The sequence below is a fragment of the Acomys russatus genome, chromosome 16 (assembly GCF_903995435.1).
Source record: "Acomys russatus chromosome 16, mAcoRus1.1, whole genome shotgun sequence".
NCBI lineage: Eukaryota > Metazoa > Chordata > Mammalia > Rodentia > Muridae > Acomys > Acomys russatus.
In genome coordinates, this window is record NC_067152.1 from 46,516,074 (window position 1) to 46,539,452 (window position 23,379).

Genomic DNA, 23,379 nt, shown 5'->3' on the forward strand with positions numbered 1-23,379 from the left:
AAAGACCAGTTACAAGTGACACCAGAGACAGGGCGAGGCAGAACAGGAAATCTGATTTCAAATGCCACAGAGGAAACAGCAGGAGACTAAGGAATGGGTATTTTACTTCAAGACGCCAGTAAGAAATGTGTTGGGCCACTCCTGCTGGGATGGCCCGCTTTGCTCCCAGAGGCGATTTTCTGTTTTTTTCCTTTTCCTTTTCCTATATTCTATTTCAAAAAAGGTTGGGAGAATAGTTGAGCAGTTGAAAAAAATGTGGATGGATGTGGAAGCTCCTGGGAATGCAGGAACAACAGAAAAAGGAGAACAGGGGCTGGAGAGATGGCTCAGTGGTTGAGAGCACTGACTGCTCTTCCAAAGGACCAGGGTTCAATTCCCAGCACTCACATGGCAGCTCACAGCTGTCTATAACTGCAAGACCTGACACCCTCATACAGACGTACATGCAGGCAAAATACCAATGCACATAAAAAAATAAAATAAATAAATTGGAAAAAAAGGGAAAAACAAAAAAGCTAAGTCCTGGTGACTGAACTAGACAGCAAAAGCTTTCTGCGAGAGGAGAGAGGGGAGGGAACGGGGCTGGAGGGCAGTCAGCTCAGAGAAAGGCTGAAAAGGCAGGACAGCCTGATGGAACAAGAGAAAGGGTTAATCCTGAACCGACCTTACTGCCTGAGTGGGCCCAGGGCTATGAGGTCACCTCCCTTCCCAGTCACCACACAGCCTAGGCTGGTAACGGTATGGAACAAGGTTATGACGAGCTAAGACGAGAAATGACAAATCTAAGGCTTATTTGGGGGGGGGGACAGTTGTTTCAAGACAGGGTTTTTCTGTGTAGCCCTAGATGTCCTGGACTCTCTTTGCAGATCCGCCTGCCTCTGCCTCCCTGAGTGTTGGCATTACAGGTGTGTGCCACCAGGTCCAGCTGGTGTAAGGCGACATAAAGAGGTCATAATTTCATACGGGGTGTACTTACTTCATGTGAAACAAATTCTGCATAACTGGGCTACTACTCAAAATAGAATTACTTCCAGGACGGGAAGGGACTGGCGACACCTACACTAGAAGCCAGCCCACAGTTGCAATGGTTAACATGGTTGGGGGAAGGAGCTGCGAATACTGAATAGTGACACAGAGTGAAGGCCGGTTGCTGGGTCAAGGGTGGGACCTTGATATTCAACAACAGACTCAGGGACTGGAAAGACGGCTTAGTGGTTAAGAGCACTGGCTGTCCTTCCAGAAGTACTGTGTTCAGTTCCCAGCACCCACATGGTGGCTCACAACCATCTATACTGGGATCTGGTGCCTTCTTCTAGCACACAGGTGTGCATGCAGATAGAGCCCGCATATACGTCATATATATATATGTATGTATGTATGTACACACACACACACACACACACACATAATCATATACATTAAAAACAGATTCAATTTAATGATGAACAGAGTCGCTTAGTGGCTTTAAAAGCTTGGGACAAAGTTGAGGAGCCCAGAAAAAGGTCTACCTCGTTTACAAAGATTATAAAAGGCTCTGGAGATGCCTTCATTGATTTTTTTTTTTTAAACAAAGATTAGTCTTAACTGTGAACAAAGCTGTATCAGACCCTGGCACAGGCAAATGTTCATAGAGACCTTGGTGTATGAAAATTAAAATACTGAATATAAAAAAGTCATTAGACCACTAAAGGCCCAGGTAGCACCTATAGACAAGTGGACAAAGGATATAACCGATACTGGTTCTAACATGTACTATGCTAAAATCATAGGTCAGTTATAGCTAGAGGTCTTCAATATCAAAATGCCCAGAGCTCCACTTGTGGGAAGGATGGCCATTTACAAAGAGACCATGACCAGGACGCTGGAGGTCTCAGGTTACAAAATGCCTGTTAACTTTAATTATGGGAAAGTTGGTCATTTGCAACAAAATTGTGAACAACGCATCTCAAGGGAAATGGGTTTTCTGAATACAAACCAGAAGGCAGGCCTAGGCTCCCAGCGCCTGCAGGCGACGTGGGAGGACTGCCACTGGAACAACAGGCTTAGGTCTAATAGAGAGACGCAAGGCAGTCTCTTGCCTTTGGGAAATGGCTTTGGGGGCTGGCTCATGTCACCACAGCAGAAGTTATGAGCCATTTCAGAAAGGGCAGCCAAGAGTCATCAGGTTATACAAAAAACCTGAGGAGCAATAGCAACCTATACTCTATAAGGGTGTGTTAACATCAGAATAGAAACCCGAGGTAGGTTTGTGTTGGGACAGATTTGCTTATGTTTCCACAGGGAATGAAAAGCTGTGGACACCATCAAAACTGATAAAGATTAGACTTGAGAGCCGGGTGTGCTGGCATACCTGTAATCCCAGCACTGGAGAGGCAGAGGCAAGAGGATCGCCGTGAGTTCCAGGCCAGCCTGGTCTACAAAGTGAGTCTAGGACAGCCAGGGCCACACAGAGAGACCCTGTCTCTGGGGGGGGGGGCAGGATGGGACTGGAGAGATAGCTCAGCTGGAAGATTTGTTGCTCTTAGAGGACCCAGGTTCAGTTCCCAGCACCCAACAGTGGCTCAGAAACAGCTATAAATCTAGTCCCAGGAGATCCAACACCCTCTTTTGGCCTCAGGCACCAGGCACACATATGGTGCACAGACATACACAGTCCAAACATTCATACACATAAAATAAACCTAAAAGAAAAATAAAAAGGGGAAATTATGTACATAAACTTAAAAGTTCTGACTGTAGAAATGCTTCTGTACTCTTCCTCTTCCTCTGAGGAAAGATGCTGAAGTCAGGTGAGCGCCCTCCTCAGCCGACCTGGCGTTGTCTGTCTGTCTGTCTGTCTTTCTTTTTTGAGACAGGGTTTCTCTGTGTAGCCTGTGTAGCCTTGGCTGTCCTGGACTCACTCTGTAGACCAGGCTGGCCTCAAACTCACAGTGATTCTCCTGCCTCTGCCTCCTGAGTGCTGGGGTTACAGGTGTGTGCCACTGTGCCTGGCTCTCACATGGACTTTTAATCAGCACAAACTGAAGTGAGCTCCAGCTAGACACAACAACATAAAATGGGAAGACACAGGTCACAGTGGCCAGTGGGTGACACAGGTCACAGTGGCCAGTGGGTGACACAGGTCACAGTGGCCAGTGGGTGACAGCAGGTCACAGTGGGTGACACAGGTCATAGTGGCCAGTGGGTGACACAGGTCACAGTGGCCAGTGGGTGACAGCAGGTCACAGTAGTTGGTGGGTGACACAGGTCACAGTGGCCAGTGGGTGGCACAGGTCACAGTGGCCAGTGGGTACAGAGCAGGTCACAGTGGCCAGTGGGTACAGAGCAGGCCACAGTGGACAGTGGGTGACACAGGTCACAGGGGCCAGTTGGTGACACAAGTCATGGTAACCGGTGAATAACACAGGTCACAGTGGCCAGTGGGTGACACAGGTCACAGGGGCCAGTGGGTGACAGGTCACAGTGGTCAGTAGGTGGCACAGGTCACAGTGGGTGACACAGGTCACAGTAGTCTGTGGGTGACACAGGTCACAGGGGCCAGTGGGTAGCACAGGTCACAGTGGGTGACACAGGTCACAGTGGACAGTGGGTGCAGAGCAGGCCCTTCACCAAGGAGCCAAGAGCAGACTGCGAGGCGATGCGGACACCGTACATCTGGAGGCTGAGGCTGATGCATTTTGAATTTAGGCCCACACAGTGAGACCCTGCCTCAAAAACACAAACATGGAGGGTTCAGCTCAGCCACAGGTTAGACACAGGTGAACCAGGGCTCCTTTCAGACATGCAGACACCACGGGAACAGGAGGAAATGAAAAGCTAGGTTTTTCCGAACAGCAGTGGTGCACACCTGTACTCCCAGTGCCTGGGAGGCAGAGGCAGGTCTCTGAGTTAGAGGCCAACCTGGTTTACAGAGCAAGTTCCAGGATAGCAAGGCGACACAGAGAAAGCCTGTTTCAAAAAACCAAAACAACATAAAAAGCAAAGAACAAAAAGACAGAAAAGTTAGGTCTCCTCCAAAGGAGGCAGCTGCCTTTTGTGAAGATTACTGCAGGGCCCGGGGAGACGCAGAGCAGGGGCGCTGGGTTCGTGAGGTGAAATGTTGGGCTCAGCTATTTCTTCATAATTAGTGCATTTCGGCAGTAGCTTTTGGATGCACTCACCACTGTCGTTACTAAGTGTGTTGACCTGGCAGTGCGTGCACACGCGCTCCACAGAGCAAAACCACAAGTGTAACCACAGGGAAGACTAAGGTCCCCAGGTACCTTTTCTTTTACTTTTTGACTGTGGCTGGTCTTGAACTCACAATCTTCCTGCCTGGGCCTTCTGAGTGCTGGGATCACAGGCAGGTATCACTGCCTCCAGCATGGTAGGTATCCCCAAGTCACTCATAGATGAGTCACATTTTCACCAGCGGGCTGGGGTGTAGCTCAGTACTTGACTGGGAAGCACAAAGCCCTGGGTTTGAAACCTAGTATACAAGTCAGAAGTATACTATATAACAAAGTATCAATGGGGGAAATCCTACAAAAATGAGAGATATTTAAGTAAAGCAATGACATGTTTTACCTGTCATGATCTTCTAGTGAATGTTTCCTTCCTGCGGGACTGTGGCCACAGGGGTGGGGATGGGACTCTAATGCTCCCTCTCTGTAAGTCTCTTCTGGCACTTGATAGCTCATGAGGGGTGCAGAGGGGATGCGGGAGACAGACACTAAGCTGCTGGCAGAGGAGAGGACAGGCAGACACGGCCAACAGGCCACGGGAAGAAGGAAGAAACCAGTGACACTGCTGTTCCCCCTCTTCTAGGAATCGGCTTGCTAACGACTCACAATGCACAGTGTGTCCTGTCATGAGGAAAGGCAGGCGATGTGCACACTGTGTGCCTGTGCGGCCACGGCCATCAACTCCGGATGAGGGTGTGAGTGTGAGTGAGCACAGTGTGCACAGGGCTAGGAAGAGTGAATACACACACAATGGAAAGAGAGAGGTGCTGGCATACGCCAGAGCGTGGCTTAGCGCCAGTGACTCTTTTTTTTTTTTTTTTTTTTGTCTTGTGTTTTTTAAATTTTAGATTTGTTTGTTTTGTGTACATGGCAGGTTTGCCTGAATGTATGCACAGATGTGCTTGCACCTGTGGGGTTAGAAGTAGGTGTTGGATCTCCCAGAACTAGAGTTATAATCGCTGTGAGTCACCAAGTGGGGGCTGGGACTAAACTACAGGTGCTCGCAGGCGCCGAGCCACTGCTCCAGTCTCTTGATCTCACTCTGTGCACAGGCTGGTCTTGAACTCACAGTGTTCCTGCATTAGTCTGCTGTGTTAAAACGTTAGGTACCAGTCTCGGAACGGTCTTGGTGTAGTGCTTGCCTGGTGTGGTTTGACGCTCAGCAGCACAGGGCCTGTGTTAATGCAAGCCTGTGTCCCCAGTCCTGGGACGGGGAGGCAGAGCACCAACTGATTCCTGACTATACAGGGAGTGCTTCTGAGGCTGACCTGAGCTACATGAGACCTTGTCTAAAAAACAAAAACAAGGGCCTGGGGATAGTTCAGCAGTTAAGAGCACTGACTGTTTTTCCAGAGGACCCGGGTTCAATTCCCAGCACCCACATGGCAGCTCACAATTGTCTGTAACTCCAGTTCCAGGGGATCCGACACCCTCACACAGGCATACATGTAGGCAAAATACCAATGCACATAAAAATAAATAAATCTTTTAAAAAGCAACAAACAAAACAAAAAAGGTTAGGTGTTGTAAAAAGGCAGCGTTTTAAGAGGCAGCAACTGATGCTGGGCTCTGATTTGGGGGAAGGGCAGCACTAAGACAGAGGAAAAGAGGTGGCCGTGGACATCTCTGCCTGACCTGCGTGGCAAGGTCTGTCTGTGGACCCCTCTTCCTTCTCCTCTATTCCCAGGGAAGTGCTCCTTGGCGAGTCTTGGCCTGGACCCTGCCGTAGCTACTGGGATCTGAACTGCAGGCTCTCCTAACCAATAAGCTACCTCTCTAGCCCTTGTTTGCTTTGTCCTACAGCTGGGCGTGGCGGCGCACGCCTTTAATCCCAGCATTCAGGGGGCCAGAGGCAGGCAGATCACTGTGAGTTCGAGATCGGCCTGGTCAAGGACAGCCAAGGCCACACAGGGAAATCCTGTCTCAAAAACTTAAAAAATATAAACAAATAAATAATTTTAAAGGGTCTTCCACCACAGCCCAGACTGGCCTGGAATTTGTGATGATCTTTCCGCCTTAGCCTCTTGAGTGCTAGGATTACAGGGAGGAGCCATTATCCTCAGCTATCTTGCATAAACAATAAACCTGGGATTTAAGTACCACTGGCTTCTTGTAGGAAATGAGCGGAGTACCAGCAGACAGTGCTGCCCTGTGTCGGGACCCCTCCAGGGGGCTGTCCTGGGACTGCCTTGCCTCATTGGACCTCAGCTGCTCCACAACTGCCTCTTCCAGATGTAGCCAGCACAGTGGGTCAAGGGACACCCAGTGCTGAGATGACGCCTGCTCTGTGCCTAAGGCGTCTGGTTGGCTCCATTCCACCACCAGTGGCCTCTGTCCTCGAGCCTCCCTCCCCCTGGCCCCAGACTTGTTGTGAGCAAGCCAGGAAGCTTTTCTTTTGGCCTCCTGTAGCAGAACCATGGCACCACCTTCCCTCCCCATTGGCATGAGCCCAGTTGTGGCCTGGCCCACCATCCTGTTCCCAGATACTTACCTTTAGGGTGGCCCAGCTCGGCGCGGAGTCTGTTCCCCATTTCCAGGAGCTGTTCCCTCTCGAGGCGGAGGCTGAGTATTTTCCTAGTGGCGACCTTTAGTTTCCTTTGCAGATGGGGCACAGATATGGTCTCTGGAGGCTGTTCCTCTTCCTGGGGGAAACTAGGGGAGTCTGTCTGGTTCTCCGTGCCTATGGGTCTCCCGTCAGCCAAGCCCTGTACAGGAGATGGCCATGTTAGAGACTCTAGAGAGCCTGCTGGAGGAGCCCATGAGGGCCGAGGGAGTCGGTGGGGCAGCACACTGAACCTATGGCCCACTGAGCTGCTCACCTACCCTGTCAGAATCACCGTGGCTGCTTGGTCCTTCCAAAAGGAGGACACTAGAGTGACTGTTCTTCATGCTTTAACTGGGTTGGGGACAGTATCCAGGCTTTGGGCTACTTCTGTCCCAGGAGTGGGGGAGGGGCGCACAGTTCTCCCTGTTCTCCGCAGACCACTGCCCAGAGCATTCCCTTCCCTTTATCTCCTGCTGAGAGTCCAGGTGCTGTGTTTTCAAGTGGAACTAGTGAGAACTTACACCCCACTAGCACGGGGCTCGCTGAAGGCCTGGGTGGGCTCTGTTCTGGAAGAAAGAGGAACACAGGGTGCTGTGGCCAGTGCACTTTTCACTGCTGTGGGCCCCTCTCTGCTTCTGCCCTGTGTCCTGTGCTGACTGGTCCCTCCCAGCATCCTCCCTTGTTGCCCAAGGGGCAGGCATGGCTTTCCTTCTCCTCTTCTTTCAGCCCAGTTCTGGCTCACCCCTTCTTCCACCTGCCTATTTAGAGTCTCCTTAAGGCCTCCATTCCCTGACGTAGGAGGACGGCTGTCATGAGGGCAAGGGTAGAGGAGAGGCCGGGTTCTGACTTGGTCTGCCTGCTCCTGACAGGAGGCCACGGTGATCTGCTACAATGCTGAGTGCTTGAGCCCCATGCCCTGGAACATCCTGCGTGCCCTGCTCCAGCTTCCTGGTCCTTGCCAGTGCTGGCAGGTGCTTGTGCCCTCTGGGTGCTGCTGTTCTCGGGTAGCCTGGAGTGTGCGGGTGATTGCACCTGTTCATGACTATATCCAGGTGTTTCTGGTATGTGCTGCAGCCCCCAAGGGACCGAAAGACAACAGAGGCAGGAGCTCTGACCAGGCCAGGCAAGTGCACAGTGCTCTCCAGGAGGGTTGCTACAGGCCCAAACACCCCAAATCTCAATGCCTTTCCAGCGTTTGCAGTTTGTTCTTGAGTCTCTCCTCAGGTGTGGCCTTCGGAATACAAAGGACCTCGCACCCTAGGAGAGGCGGGCTCACCTGCAGGAAGGGAGGCTAAGGGTAGCCTGCCCGAGATTGCTATCATCAAAGGCCTGGGGCTCTATAAAACACAAAGCATTGAGGGGGACAAATCATCTCTCTAAACAGGGATCCTTCACTCAAGTGACAACACTGGTATGGCACAGCAGTTTGATGGTGCCTTGGCCTAGAACCCTTGTGTGGGGTCAGGGAGGCACAGTATGGCTTGTTCCTGATGGCACACTGGGCCTAGAACCCTTGTGTGGGGTCCGAGGCTCGGTATGGCTTGTTTCTGATGGCACACTGGCCTCCAAGACATGGAATGATTTCCCTGGGCTCAGCTGTTTCCATTTTTTACCTTGTTAAAAGCGTTCTGTAAAGTCTTTCCCTTGAAGGAGGATCTTACAACACAAGTCGCATTCAGAGATGCCTTGTGGTCTACAGGCCCTGAGTCAGCGCACTCCCACCTAGGGCTCCATCTTGGTTTGGTAGCAAGTCTGGACAACAAAGAATCTGTAGAAATGCCTTGATGACATTCACCAGGCTCAGAGCAGTCCTCCAGACAGCTGTGGTAAAGCCAGTGGGCTCCGAGGGCCACAGAGGGCTCTTTCCCAGGCCAGGGTCACAGTTTCCAGGCAGCTAACCCTGTCCACCAGGGAGGGTCCCTCCTGCTACCTCCAGGACAGGACAGGAAGGCTAGAAGTGAGTTGATGAAGGTGGCAGACCTCGGAGCAGAGGATAACCTGGGCCCAAGCCATGACTAAACAGCAAAGCACAACTGAGGTATGGAGGGAGAGTCGCACACCCTGTCCACTGCCTGTGTGGCACTTTGCGCAGGGGCCTGTATGGGCAGTGCCACTGGGGGCACAATGCTACAGCCCTGGATAGCCCTAGCTGTCCTGGAACTCACTCTGTAGACCAGGCTGGCTTCGAACTCATGCAGATCCTCCTTCCTCTGCCTCCCGAGAGATGGGATTAAAGGTGCGTGCCACCACGCCTGGCTGAAGAGGACAGTTGGAGGGGCTGTCTCAGACGCCGGCCTTGGGAACCACTACTAACTGTTCCACAGCTCTCTGAACAGAAACCTTTCCCTTAACCCTGAAGAAGGAATGGTTAGGAGACTGTGTTCATGCCTGGACACTGAGCTTCTGCACTTCCCACAGAGGACTGTGGCTCACTGTTGACCCTGGTGACCTCACAGTCTCCTGACCATGCTCGGGATTCCTTCCCAGGCTCCAGGAGCCCCAGAGCATGAATGACGTGCTCATGGTCTCACCTACAGCTGCAAGTTTCCCAGGCTCTGTGTGTGTGTGTGTGTGTGTGTGTGTGTGTGTGTGTGTGTGTGTGTGTGCGTGCGTGCGTGCACGTGCGAGCACAGGAGTGTGCATGTGTATGTGTGCACATGCCTGTGTGTGTGTGTGTGCACGTGTGCGTTTGGGTGTTTTGTTGTTGTTGTCTTGTTTTGTTTTGAGACAGGGTTTCTCTGTGTAGCCTTGGCTGTCCTGGACTCACTCTGTAGACCAGGGTGGCCTTGAACTCACAGAGATCTGCCTGCTTCGGCCTCCTGAGTTCTGGGATTAAAGGTGTGTGCCACCATGAAATGTCATAATTTGTATTTTATGACAGTAACATCCTGAAGGGACCAGAGGGGCTACTAATCTCTCTGTCCACTGGGTTCTCTGAGGGGACCTCTTCCTTAGCCTCAGCCTGTGCTTCGGTGGAACCCAAAACGGGGTCTTGGGCATGCTCCACTTAGGCACAGACACGAGTGTCCTGAAGTCTCTCCAATGAAAGGACTTGTTCCCCCTGTGATCCAGGCCCCCTGGGGTGGGAGAGACACAGTGTGACTGAAGACTAGGGCAGCCTCTGCCTTGCCGTGTTTACACACTAGTCTTCCGAGGTAGGAATCACTTCACACTTCTTTTTTAGCTCTCCCCCCCTCCAACCCCTGCCACACTTTCTTTTTAAAAGCTATTTTTATTACATCTGTCTGTCTGTCTGGGGTGCTGTGCATGTCACTGTGCACATGTGGAGGAGGACAGTTTGTAGAAGTTGGTTCTCTCCTTCTACCCGTGGGTCCCAGAGACTGAACATGCTGACAAGTCTTGCCAGCTCCCATTTCTTCGTTATCTGTTTGCTTGGCCCACAGCACTCAGGCTCGCCTACGAATGAGCTGGATTGCAGTCTTCCCAGCTGGGGTGGTCAGGTGGAGCCCTCTCCAGCTGGCATCTGTGCCCTCCTATACACACATTTGGAAGTGGCAGCTGACCTGCTCGCTGAGCCCTGGGGATGAGCTTGCTTAGGGACTTCTGTGCAGCCATAGGCTCCCTCAGCCCCACCTGTGTCCTGCTGCCTCTTCTGCTTGTCCTTGGGTATAGCCTATGCCGAGGCCAGGAGCTGTGCTCCTGTTCCTGTGATATTCTGCCTTAAAGGAACACACTGCCTTAAATGTCACCTGAGTGCCTATGTTATCATCAGCAACCCTGAGTTCCATGGCCACTGTAGGTCAGCACAGGTGACCCTGAGTGCCATGGCCACTGTAGGTCAGCACAGGTGACCATAAGTCAGTACAGGTCAATTGGCAGGGAGTGATATCTCAGGTCACTCACTGTAGGTTACAGCAGGTCAGTGCAGAGGAAGGTTATAAGAAGACAGCACACATCTCCCCAGGTCACTGAGGTACCGGCAGGGCCTCAGGGGCACAGCGACAGGACCAGGGCCGTCACCCTTCCTATCCATGGTTCCAGTGGGCCTTAGGTGGGAAGGAAGGGCCAAGCGTCACAGCTGAGACCTTTCTGTGGGCTCTGTTTTGGATTTGGGGAGCACTCAGCTGAGCACCGCGCTGAGTAGACATTGAGGGCTCGGTGGTCCCTCCCACCATCAGGCCAGGTCAGTTCACTGCCTTCTTAGCTGTGAGCCCAGGCCTGGCTGTGGAGAGAGATGCATTCTCTGCAATGTGTTTCCTAAGGAAGGCTTTCCAATCACAGAGGGCATGGGCTCCATTCCAGCAACCGTATGGCCAGCCAAAGAATCAGAGGTGTGAGCCAACCCACAGAGGAAAACGGTGGGTGAAAAGAGGGGCAGTGTCTGGGCAGGTGACCTCTGGGCACGGTCACCTGGCTTCATAACTCAGCTTCTACTGCTTGCCTTCAGCACAGACGCTGCCAGGCCAGCGTGGGAGAAAGTGGTGGCCGTCAAGCATATCCAGCACTCACCTCTCTCTGCAATTGCTTCCTGTATGCAGGGTCTGCTCGGGGAGGCACCATCCTGAGATGCTTCTTTAGCTCAGCCACCTGCTTCTGCAGCTCCGAAACCTCCAGGTGCACCTGGTCCACGTCACTGGGGAGCTCCTGCTGGACAGTGACCAGCTCCAGGGGTTTGTGGCGCACCTGGGCAATGTTAGGAAGAGGTAGTAGGGAGCTGTCCTAGGAAGGACAGGAGGATGAGGTGCAGGGGCGGAGCAGGGCCAAGGGGCCAGTTCCTTTTCTGGCTATACATGCCGATCTGTAAACCTGCTGTGTATTCTACTTCTGTGCATCTGTGCTAAATGCTAAGGCTCACAGAGGTAAACTTTTGCATAAAAGTGGATTACAATCCTCTCCTGGGCCCTACTTCCCAGGAGACATAACTGGGAAGTCCTTTCTATCAAAAGGGCAGATGGGCCGGGTGTGGTGGCGCACACCTGTAATCCTAGCACTTGGGAGCCAGAGGCAGGTAGATCTCTGTGAGTTCAAGGCCAGCCCGGTCTATGGAGTGAGTCCCAGGACAGCTGTAGAGAGACCATCTCAAAAGACCAAAAGAGGTGAATACACCCCCCACCATATATTGCTTTTTTTGCTGCTGCTGCTGCTGCTGCTGCTGTTTTGAGATGGGGTCTCACGGCCTCAAACTCTCTCCGTAGCCATGGATGACCTAGATCCTCCTGCGTGCTGGGACTCCAGGTGCTCCCCACCACGTCAGGCTTCCCAGCGAATCATCTGTGGTCACACATAAGATAGACTGACCACTGCACAGCACTGCCCTTTGTTCTGAAGGAAACAGAGCAATCAGGAAGACACCCAAGGCCAATGAGGTCTGGCTGGCACCTCTCGGAGCCTGCGCCTGTGTCCAACTCTGGCCTGGCTTTCAGTAGGAATATGCTTGCACAACCTCACGTGTCAGGGCTAGCCTCACCTTCTTTTTGAGCTGTGTCACCAGCAAGTTCAAGAGTTGCACTCTGTCTCCGAGTTTTCGGAGTGCCAGTGTACCAGATGCCTGGTCTGTCAGGCCTGCATCTGTAGACAAGAACACTTGCTGTCAGCTTAGATCTCAGAAACAAAAAGCAGTCTCCCTGGGGAGCTGAACCTCCCTTTACAGAGGCCCACTGGAGATGCTAACTGACCTCAAGGTAAATATGTCCATCCTTCAGCCAAAGGGTTGAGTCCCTAGAAAGACCAGAGGTGTGCTGACTTACAGCCCAGCCTTATGGAGAGATGAAACCCAGCCTCTCCATGTCAGACCAACTTTCCCACTTAAATACAGGGCCATTTATTTGGAAAGTAAGAAAAAAAAATGCTCACATAACACCTGGGGCAAAGAAGAAGTGACACTTTATATTCCAATTTATGTTGAATGGAATTGTAAAAACAGCCTTAAGGAAGCTGCAAAATAATATATGTAAAAATATAATAATAATAATAAAATAAAATAAAAAATAATAAATGCATATAAAGCTGTCCTTTCAAGAAAACTCAAGGCCTGGTGGGTCACAGCTATAAACCCCAGCTGCTCAGGAGGTGCAGGCAGGAGGATCACTGTCTCAAAGAACCAGATGAGTAAGACAAATAGGAGAGGAAACTTCATCCCAGAAGCTTTAAAACTTGACGAAATGGATAATATTTTTAGTATAAGGTAACAAGAAATATATAAAAAGAAAATATACCAGGTGGTGGCGCATGCCTTTAATCCCAGCACTCGGGAGGCAGAGGCAGGTGGATCTCTGTGAGCTTGAGGCCAGCCTGGTCTACAGAGTGAGTTTCAGAACAGGGCTACACAGAGAAAGCCTGTCTTAGCGGGAAAAAGAAGAAAATATGAACAGTCCCTTAACTGCAAATAAATACATTAAGCTTCAAATCTTCCCAAAGAAAAGCTCTAGGCCCTGATGATTTCAGAGCTGAATTCTACAAATTGTTTAAGAAAAATAAAATGTGTGTCTGATCACCATGCCTCTAAAGCCAGAGAAGGCCTGGTTCCAAACTCTGACCTGAACAAAAAAAAATCACAGCAGCTCTGAAAGCTCCCTACGAGACACGGGCAGGCCAGGCGCAGCAGCCCATAAGGAAGTGTGCACCATAGAGTCTGGGCTCCTTTCCAGGGGAGGGTGGTGTGACAGGGACAGAGTGTGTGTTCCACCCCACTCTACTCACTGACTATAATGGCGCACAGAGTGCTGGAAGGGTCAGGGAGGGCCCTGGATGGCCCATGTGAGCCCCTGCCTCCCTTCCCTCAGGTCCTGCAGCTCAGACGCGCTCCCTCATGAAGGATGGGAAGAGCAGGCCCGAGGGAAGCCTGTTCCAGGAAAGATGCCTGTCCCACCTCACCAATGCACAGGCTCTGCATCCTAGCTGCCTCCTCACCACTGCACAGGCTCTGCATCCTAGCTGCCTCCTCACCACTGCACAGGCTCTGCATCCTAACTGTCACCTCACCACTGCACAGGCTCTGCATCCTAACTGTCACCTCACCACTGCACAGGCTCTGCATCCTAACTGTCACCTCACCACTGCACAGGCTCTGCACCGAGGATGCCGCACTCCTGGGAAGGCCTGTGGGGAGAACCTCGTGGCGAACCCTGCGGGGCCAAGGACAATAAGTGTGTGACTTGGCAGTGCGGGTGCTGCTCAGGACTCCAGGGTCTCCCACCGGCACTGGAGCATTTCCCTGTGGGGGTCTGAATAGAACGCCCCTCATCAGCGCAGGTGCTGAGACACTTGGGCCTCAGGTGGTCGCACTGTTTAGGGAGGCTTAGGGGGTGTGGCCTTGGTGGAGGACCACCATTACCCTCTGCAACTGTAAGCCAGAATAAATGCTTTTTTCTGTAAGTTCTGGTTCATGGTGTTTTTTCACAGCAACAGAAAAGTAACTAATACGATCACTGTGACAGCCAAAGCCAGGACAAGATGTCCATGTTCAGTGGGGACTGCAGATTCACACGGAACACGGTACGCCACACAACCTGCAGGACGGCTGGCCAGGAGGACGGGTTCTGTACATCGAGGGGCTCTTCTGCGGTGGACGGGTTCTGTACATCGAGGGGCTCTTCTGCGGTGAAGCCCAAGCCCTGGGGAGCCTGGCACTGTTCACTCAAATAGAATTTAGGCCAAAAGATGCCAGGGAAGGGCACATGTGCCACATACCACCACTTACACAGAGAACGAACGGCCACCTAGCACTGGGAACTTTCAGCGAGCTCCTGGCTCTGAGACAGGGTGCCTGACACTGTGTAGCTGTGCATGCATTTGGAAGACTGTCCCAGGCACTGCAGCTTCCACACAGCCGGGGCTCCTGGGACAGAGCATAAGGTTCAGGCTGTCCAGGGTTCTCACCAGCGGCTTCTGCAGAACTGGGCACACCGAGGCGTGGAGCCGCGGTGGTCGAGGCCATCTTCACTGGCGCTTCCATGGCCTGCAGCTGCTCTTCCAGTGCCTCAATCTTATGTTTTAGGCTTTGTGTTTCTGCTTTAAGGGCCAGAACATAATCTGCCAAAACATCAGGGAACAACATGACATACACTCACCGGCACACTTAGGCCACTTCCTGCTGCTGCAGCTGAGTGTCTCACGAGCTTTCCCCTGCCCCGAGTGCTCTCCACCCAACTCTCAGAACCTACCTTTGCTTCTCAGCTTAGCCTCCATGCCTTTTGGGAAGGCTTTGGGACCGTGAATGAAATCTTGCCTGCCTCTACCCCATAGGCTCTATACATGGAGGGGGAAGACTCCCACATCAGGGACAGGCCCCTTAGAAGCAGTCGTGGCGCCTGCTAAGAACAAGGCTTAGGTGGGGCTGCCAATCAGATCCACCATAGGATGCTCCTCCCGAGGAAGGCCTAGCCAGCAACCCTCCGAGCAATGTGTGCCCTGCACCGTTTCCCCGTGTCACCAGCGCAGCCCTCAAGCTTCTCTCCTGGAGGACGAGCAGCTGCTGTGCTTTGTGGTGATGCGCTAGGGTTGGCTAGGGTCCTCTCCGTTCTGTGCTGCCCCATGTTCCCAGCCTCTACGCCTCCTGACTCTTGGTCTCCATTTCTCCCTGCTCACCTGGAGGGGCTGAATCTCCTCCAGCCTTGGGGTCAGGGTCTGCCTCTGAACCCTCTTCTGCTTGAGCAGAGGGAAGATGGCCACTCAGCATTTCCATCTCACGCCTCATCTGTGAAACAGCGTTCCGCAGACCTGCGTTCTGCTCCTGCAGCCTCTGGATCTCACTAGATGGAACGCCTTCCCTCGTGCCTCCTTCACGCTGCTGTACAGGTACCTGCCAACCACACACGCACAGGAGGGGACTGTGGGTAGAGCAGAGCACCTGTGCTCCTCCTCACCTGGGGCCATCTCTGTCCTCCAGAACTGCAATGTGCTGTGGGGCAATACCCTCTGAGTGTAACAGCCGCCATTTTTATCAGAAAAGCTAATGTTTGCAAGAGAGCCCCAAGACCAGGCTGTTGACTGCTGACACTTCCTCACAGGCAGGAATTAAGAGGGTCACTGGGCCCTCACGGGACACTCTGGCTGCTCCTTCCTGCTTCTCTCACTCAGGAGTGTGCAATCTTGCCTAGGTCTGTGGATGTGTCAGAGAGTAAACACTGTTAACGGAAGGCAGGGCCTCTACCCTATACAGCAATGGGACAGTCACTGTCGCCACTCGCACACGATTGGTAAGAGAGCCAGCTGGGCTTTGGCAGGCTTGCCCTCTGGTTGTCATCAAGCATGGGATGGAGGGAGCACGCTGGTTCAAGCTTCCCCAGGAGTCAGTGCCTACAACACAACGGCCTCCTAACCCAGAGGCACACACTTGAGGGGACGGAGATTTGTGAGGCCGGGTTGCTCAGGAGTTGGAGTCACAGAGTCAGACAAGGGTCATGGGGATGAGGGAGGAGAAGGGTTTTGGGGAGCTCTACAAGTGAGTGATCGTTCAGTCACGTGCCTGTGTTTAGTGCATCCAAGGCTCTATGAATTTTTGTTATTTTCAAAAAAAAAGATTTTTTTTTCCAAGATAGGGTTACTCTGTGTAGCCTTGGCTGTCTTGGACCTCTCTTTGTAGACCAGGCTGACCTCAAACTCAGAGATCCACCTGCCTCTGCCTCCCTGAGTGCTGGGATTAAAGGCGTGTGCCACCACTGCCTGGCCAAGATTTATTTATTTTTATTTTATGTGCATTGGTGTTTTGCCTGCAGGTATGTCTGTATGAGGGTATTGGACCCCCTGGAACTGGAGTTACAGACAGTTGTGAGCTGCCATGTAGGTGCTGGGAAGTGAACCGAGGTCCTCTGGAGGGCTAGGCAGTGCTCTTAACCGCTGAGCCACCCTCTAGCCCCAGCTCTGTGAATTTTGTGCAGTTTTAGAACAATAAGACAATTCACTGGGAAGCAGGGAGAAGAGCAGGAGCTACAAATGCAACAGAGAGCAACAGATCAGGTGAGCAGCGCTCCTGAGGCCTGGGGACAACCCAGGGCGCAGGCAAACTGACACTCAGAACAAGAAGGGGAGGGCTGGAGAGACGGTTCAGAGGTTAAAGACACTGGCTGCTCCTCCAGAGGTCCTGAGTTCAATTCCCAGCAACCACATGGTGGCTCACAACCATCTGTAATGTGATCTGGTGCCCTCTAGCCTTCAGGTAGAGATGCAGGCAGAGCACTGTACATATAATAATAAATAAATCTTAAGAAAAAAAGAAGAAGAAGAAGAAGAAGGGGGAAGTCCCGTGCACCCAGGGGCATCACAGAGTGCTTGCTTCATCAGTACAAACTGAGGCTGGAGTCTGACCTGTTAACAGCTCCTCTGGTCATGAGCCAAGCAAGGCCCAGCACAAGAGATCTGAGCCGGTCTTCTGAGGAAGAGACACAAACGTGTCTGCAGCACATTTTTAAACAGATTCATGTATTTGTATGTTATGTGTGTGAGTGTTTTGACTGCAAATATGTATATACACCACATATATGCACTACCCACAGAGACCAGAAGAGGGCGCTGAATACCGGGAACTGGAGTTGCCACATGGTGCTGGGAACCGAACCCAGGTCCTCTGCAAGAGCAGCAAGAGCAAGTGCTCTTACCTGTTGAGCCATCTCTCCCACCTCCCTCACCCCCCACCCAGCCACAGCACTAAGCCATGCTCGTAAAGAACCTGGTAAGAAATGATCCAGCAAATTAAAGCACGTCATGTGGCATTCCCATTTGGATTGTTTCTAGGGAGTCTCTGTGAGGTAGGAATATTTGAACTTCCTAGCAAAATGCTCAGCAGCACCTCAGACACTGCCCTCCCCTCTCCCACTGTCTGTCCCCAGCACGTCTACTTCCCACGCATGTGGATTTAGGGAAAGCGCTGCTAGGGAGCCCCTCCCTCCAGTGACAGGTGCAGACTTCCTAAGGCTGAGAGGAGCTAAGCTTGGTCTGTTCTAGGACACAGCCACCCTACCCCACCCAGTTATGAGCACTGTCTGCTCCTCCAGAGGTCCTGAGTTCAATTCCTGGCAATCCCATGGTGGCTCACAACCATCTGTAATGTGATCTGATGCCTTTTTCTGGCATGCAGGTGCACATGCAGACAGAACATGCATACTTAAAAAAATCTATTCTCTATGTGTGTGTTTGTGTGTGTACAAACACCACAGCCTGCACACGGAGTCAGAGGACAACTTGTGAGAGTTGGTCCTCTCCTTCCAACGGACTGGGGGTCAAGATCAGGTCTTCAGGCTCAGCAGCACCCTCACCCACCAAGCCATCTCACCAGCCCAGCTGCAGCTTTACATGTTTTATTTACCTTTTTTTTTTTTTTTATGTGTATTGGTGTTTTGTCAGCATGTATGTCTGTGTGAGAGAGTCAGATTTTAGAATTACAGACAGTTGTAAGCTGCCACATGGATGCTGGGTTTGAACCTGGGTGCTCTGGAGGACTAGGCAGTGCTTAAAAACTGAGCCATCTCTCCAGACTGCCCCCCACAATCATATCTGTTTAAGTTGCTCTAAGTTGTTGTTTTTACTCCTAGAATAAAATCATCATTTCTCTCCACCTTAGCCCTAGCTTGCCAATGCTTTTCTTCAGGCAGCTGACTGGATGCGTAGCCTGTGGGTGATAACCTTCCAGTCCCACCTCCTCTGAGCTCACAGCAGCTCTCACACTGGACAGGAGGGGCCGCTGCAGTTTTCTATAATACTCAGCTTCCCCTTTAGTGTGACTGTGACGCTGGACAGCACAGCAGCCAGGCCAGGAAACCCGGGGAGGGTCTTTGGTAAGGAGAGGTGACAGTGACACACCAGGAGAGCCTGGTCATCCTGTGCTACCTCACATCTGTGACACAAGTTGGCTAAGGCACATCTGTGACACAAGGCAGAAAACTTCTGGTTCTGTCTGCCTACATCTCCGCCTTCTTGGGGTCCCCAAGGTGACTAGTCTGGAGCACAAGGGCCAGGCCGCCCTTCTGACCTGTGTAGATAAATGACTTAAGTTCCCACATAACAGGTGCCAGATGGGAGCCTGTAAGATGAATGTGCCACATACAGCAAATCCCAGTCAGTGGAGGAAGCCTGTGGCAAGTCTGGTGTCAGCCTCTTGCACAGCACAGACACCTAAGCAAGCCAGAGCTAGTCCCTAGGTGCTCCTAACAGGGCCTGCCAGAGGGTCCCGCTTAGTGACCCTCGGGCAGCATCCCCTAGGAGAGCAGGCTGGGCAGCCCTCATATTTAGCTCAAAGTTTTCCACAATGCTGCCTGTAAGGGCTGGTACGGGCCTCTCTCTGGCGAGCTCTGGCCAATCACTGTCCCCTAAAGCTGTGCCTAGGCTTGTGGGAATCATACTGGTCACTTTGGGTGTTGGGACCTCAGCCAGATCCCTTATCTAAGATCAAGGGTGCTCTTAAGGAGGTGGGTGTGTGTGGACTGTCCCTGACTATAGAACACACTTCTCAAGTTTGTTTACTTAACAAAGAAACCAGCCAACTGATAGGCCTTGCTGACCTGCTTAGCTGGCACTTGGAGACAAATGTCTTCTTTTGATTGCTAGCCTAGGGAAAAGTACAAGAAAGCTTCCAGTAGGAAACCATTGACAAAAATAAGTACCTTTTCTTCTGTCTTCTGTGTACAGTTTTTCCTGTGCTCAGATTGGGGAGCTCTCTACCTGTGGCTGAAATATGACCACAACTGCTAGGGTGTGTCCTCCATGCTCAACCCCTAGGGCAGCCTGCCTCAAAGGTCCTAGGAGAGGTCGGAACTATCTTCCACCAACTTCCCTGTAAATGGGCCAAGTTGGGAACTGCAGAGTGTTGAGAGTTCAGAGGAGAAATGTTTTCTTGGCAAGCTGCTGCTGAGATCCTGTAGGCCCTAGCCAGCCCACAGCCCAGCTTCAGGCCAACACCGGGGCCGTGCTGGGTACAGTTACTTCCAGGGTAGACACTGTTGCCCCCTTGTGCCTCCTTTTTGTGATTTGGGAACTTGTCCTTCAAGGGAATGACAGTTTGATAGGAAAAGACAAGTCTGTGGCAGGCTTCCCTCAGGAATGGCCCACAAGAATTTCAGCATTGTTACCTCAGAGACCTGATGAATGATTTTTCCTAAAAGGGACAGATGTTTGGATACATGGGGGAAAAAAAAAGGACCATGTGCTGACTAGTTTTATGTCAGCTTGACACAAGCTAAAGTCATCTGAGAGACGGGAAGGCCTCCAGCCGGGCGTGGTGGTGCACGCCTGCAACCCCAGCACTCGGGAGGCAGAGGCAGGTGGATCGCTGTGAGTTCGAGGCCAGCCTGGTCTACAAAGCGAGTCCAGGACAGCCAAGGCTACACAGGGAAATCCTGTCTCAAGAAACAAAACCCAAACAAAAAGTTCAGTTTGATTTTGATAGCCTTATGTAGTCCATGCTGGGCTGGCCTTGAACTCACAATTTTCTTCCTTCAGCGGCCTGAGTACTGAAATTACAAGTGTCTCAGCAATCCTGCCTAAATCTTAAATATTGTGTGTGTGTGCACTCTATGCAGTATGTGTTACGTGTCACTGTGTGGAGTCAAGACGGCCTCCACGTAACCCTGCTCCTTAAGCTTTGTACAGCAAGCACTTTACGCACTGAACCTCTCCCCATCCCTTCACACAGTCTTATTTTGGGGTGGATGGGGTTTGAGACAGGTTTCAATGTGTAGCTCAGGCTCGCCTAGAATTCACCGTGTAGACCAGGATGGCCCCAAACTCACAGAGTTCTGCTGGGACTAAAGGGAGGCACCGCCATGCCTGGCCCTTGAAATATATTTAACCACAGCTGGGCTCTGCACTGTGCAATTGAGGGGCTTTTGCCCACCTGGTCGTCCATGGCAACAGGAGGACTGAGTCAGCGAGGAGACACGCAGCAGATTCACTGTTCAGGGTGCTAGGACCTTCATTTTTATCACATTGGGATGTGAGTGCACCTCATTAAAGAAAAGAAGCAATACCATTGGAGGCCCACGATAATGCTGTTCCCAGACTCCCCCGGTCCAAGGTTGCCTGTAGGCCTTCTGGTCACCACCTTGAGCCCTCTGCCTAGGAGTTGGTTCTGCTAACAACTGCAATAGCTCAGGGAGGCTGGTTTCCATGGTGGCAGTGGCTGCCTCTAAGAGGAAGTGAGCTGGACCCAATGCAGTGCCTTGGTGGGTACAGAAAGACACTGGCTGGACAGTTGCTCCCTGAAGCCCACATAAGGTGGAAGGAGAGAACCAAGGCCACACAGGTGCCGTGTCCTCTGGTTGTCCCATGTGTGTTGTGGCACATACGTGACCCACCAACAATAACAACAAGAAATACGACTTAGGAGACTGAGTTGGCAAACCTGCTGTCTAGGGACAAGGTGACACAATGGACAGACAACCAGATCAGTAGTGACGCGATGTCGCCACCTAGTGGCGAGGAGAGCCTGGGCCTGTCCTTGGTGCTCTGCATGCAGTTTTAGACCGTGACATGGTAAAGAACAGAGCAGACTACACACTGGCACGTCCATTGTCACACTGTAAAGTCTTGGACTTGCCCTTGGTGGAGCACCTGTCACTGAGAGGTGCTGGACTAAGAAAGCCTGAACTGACCTCATGACACTGCCGTCCCTTGTCAGCTGTAGAGGGAAGGCTCTTCGAGCCAGCAGGGGCTCACCTGTGCCTCCTGTCCAGGGAGGATCCCGTGTGTCCGCAGAGTTTCCACAGCCTGGTCTCGCTCCAGTGACACAGCCTCCAGCAGCGTCTCCTGTTTATGCAGTGCCCTCTCTGTCTCCTGGAGCTTAGCAGCAACCTGAGAAAATGTCCATCTGTGGGCAGTGCTGGTCTGCAGAGACCAGACTTCCTTCTGCTTAAAAAGTAGACACAGGAGCAACTACAGCTACACTCAGAATGCTAGGGCTGCCCTCCAATGGTGGGGGAGGACTTCGGTGTGCAGCTATGGTGGACAGGTTTGCCCTGGCCAGGCAGGGGCCATCCCAGTGGGTTGGGGCCATCTCAGCATTCTCAGAACCATGCCGCTGTCAGGAGGAAGAGGCCCTAAACACGTTTGGGGATAGGGCAGAGACTTATTTTCGTTAGGGTGGTTGGGGTTACAGGGCTGGAGCACTACAGCAGCACAGCTGGGACTGCTACAACTTAACTGGTGTTTGAGGCTAGTGCTGTCTGAGTTAGAAAATAATACTGTAAGGGCCCGAGCTCGCTACACCATACTGTGTACACTCTGTGCCCAGTGCACACTCCACGCCCAGCGCACACTCCGCACCCACACACGCTCCGTGCCCAGCGCACCTGATCTCTCGCCTTGGTCAGCCCTTGGATCAAGGTCTCTGATTTCTGCATCTGGTCTCGTTCAACATCATCGCAGCGACGCTGCCAGTCGAGGCACAGCTGCACCCGCTCCTGCTCCAGGCTCTGTTCCTTTTCCACTGCCAGGGACAGTTGATGTTTGTACCTAGGGACACACCCCCATGTCCCATGTCAAGTTTCTTTCCTGAGGTCCCTTCAATATGAAGAGCAAAAATGGGTGATGGGGGGCTGGAGAGATGGCTTGGAGGTTGAGAGAACTGTCTGTGCTTCCAGAGGTCCTGAGTTCAATTCCCAACAACCACATGTTGCTCACAGCCATCTATAATGAGATCTGGTGCCCTCTTCTGGCGGGCAGGCACACATGCAGACAGAGCGCTGTATACATAATACATCTTTAAATCCTTCCCACCTCAATGCAGCTCATGCTGAGGAAGGATGCACGAGTGGTACCGGGAGAAGTTGTCCTAAGAGAGACCTGGCAAGACAGCTGACCATAATGGGCAGATGCCAGCATTCAGCAAGTACCGGGGAAACAGCAGTAGAGGGAGGTGGCCACGCTCAGCAGGTAGAAGGGAAGCTGTCAGACCCCAAGCAGCACTGAGGAATCCTCTAGATTTGCAAAGACCTAGTAGGCAAAACGGGAGCATGTGCCACGGGGGCATGAAAGCTGACAAGGCAGGAGGGACTAGTCTGTGGACACAGGGGACAAACAGGCCTGCTTATGCTGGGACAAAAGCCAGTGCAACCCTAAACACAGGTCCATTTAATGGGTAACTGCACAGCACAGCACAGCTGTGAAGACAGAGCCATGTCTACACACACTTCTGTAACGGGCATGGAAGACAAGAATACTGCTAGCCACCAGTGCGGTCTAGGTGACATTTTCAGAGGCCAGACAGCAGCGAGAACATGCTGTGTCTTTATGTCTCCTTAGCCAGCCATTGGGGCACATCCTAAAGCACAGCCAGGCTGCAGAAGAGGAAACCGACCACGCAAGGTGCACCCTGCATCCTGCGCACACAGGGTTAGCCCAGGATCGCTGACAAGTGCTGCATCCTGCATACTCGGAGGTAGTCAGAGATCGCTGACAAGTGCTGCATCCCACACACTTGGGGTTAGTCAGGGATCAGGGACAAGTGATGCCTGGAACGAAGATCCCCAGAGATGGAGCAAGTCATCCACTGACCAGAGAGCACACAAGGGGACGGAGTTCCAGAAGCATAACACCACCACTTCCTGAGTGTCGCTCAGCTGTGCTTGAAAGGAAACGTCAACGCTAACTACATCTGACAGAAGGAGAACTTCTCAGAGTCCAATCAGAACAACAAACCAAAGCCAAAAGAAATAGAAATAG

General features: G+C 52.1%; 1 protein-coding gene across 1 annotated transcript in view; it reads right to left on the reverse strand.

Moving 5' to 3' along the window:
- Ccdc57 (coiled-coil domain containing 57) overlaps positions 1 to 20,566 on the reverse strand; it is a 59,064-nt gene extending 38,498 nt beyond the window's left edge. The window contains exons 1-6 of the mRNA XM_051159310.1: positions 20,555 to 20,566; positions 15,289 to 15,529; positions 14,608 to 14,760; positions 12,197 to 12,321; positions 11,239 to 11,412; positions 6,715 to 6,928 (exon numbers count right to left, since the gene is read on the reverse strand). Of these exons, the coding sequence (XP_051015267.1) occupies positions 6,715 to 6,928; positions 11,239 to 11,412; positions 12,197 to 12,321; positions 14,608 to 14,760; positions 15,289 to 15,529; positions 20,555 to 20,566 (919 nt within the window). The remainder of the gene's footprint in view (positions 1 to 6,714; positions 6,929 to 11,238; positions 11,413 to 12,196; positions 12,322 to 14,607; positions 14,761 to 15,288; positions 15,530 to 20,554) is intronic.
- Positions 20,567 to 23,379: the final 2,813 nt, after the last annotated feature.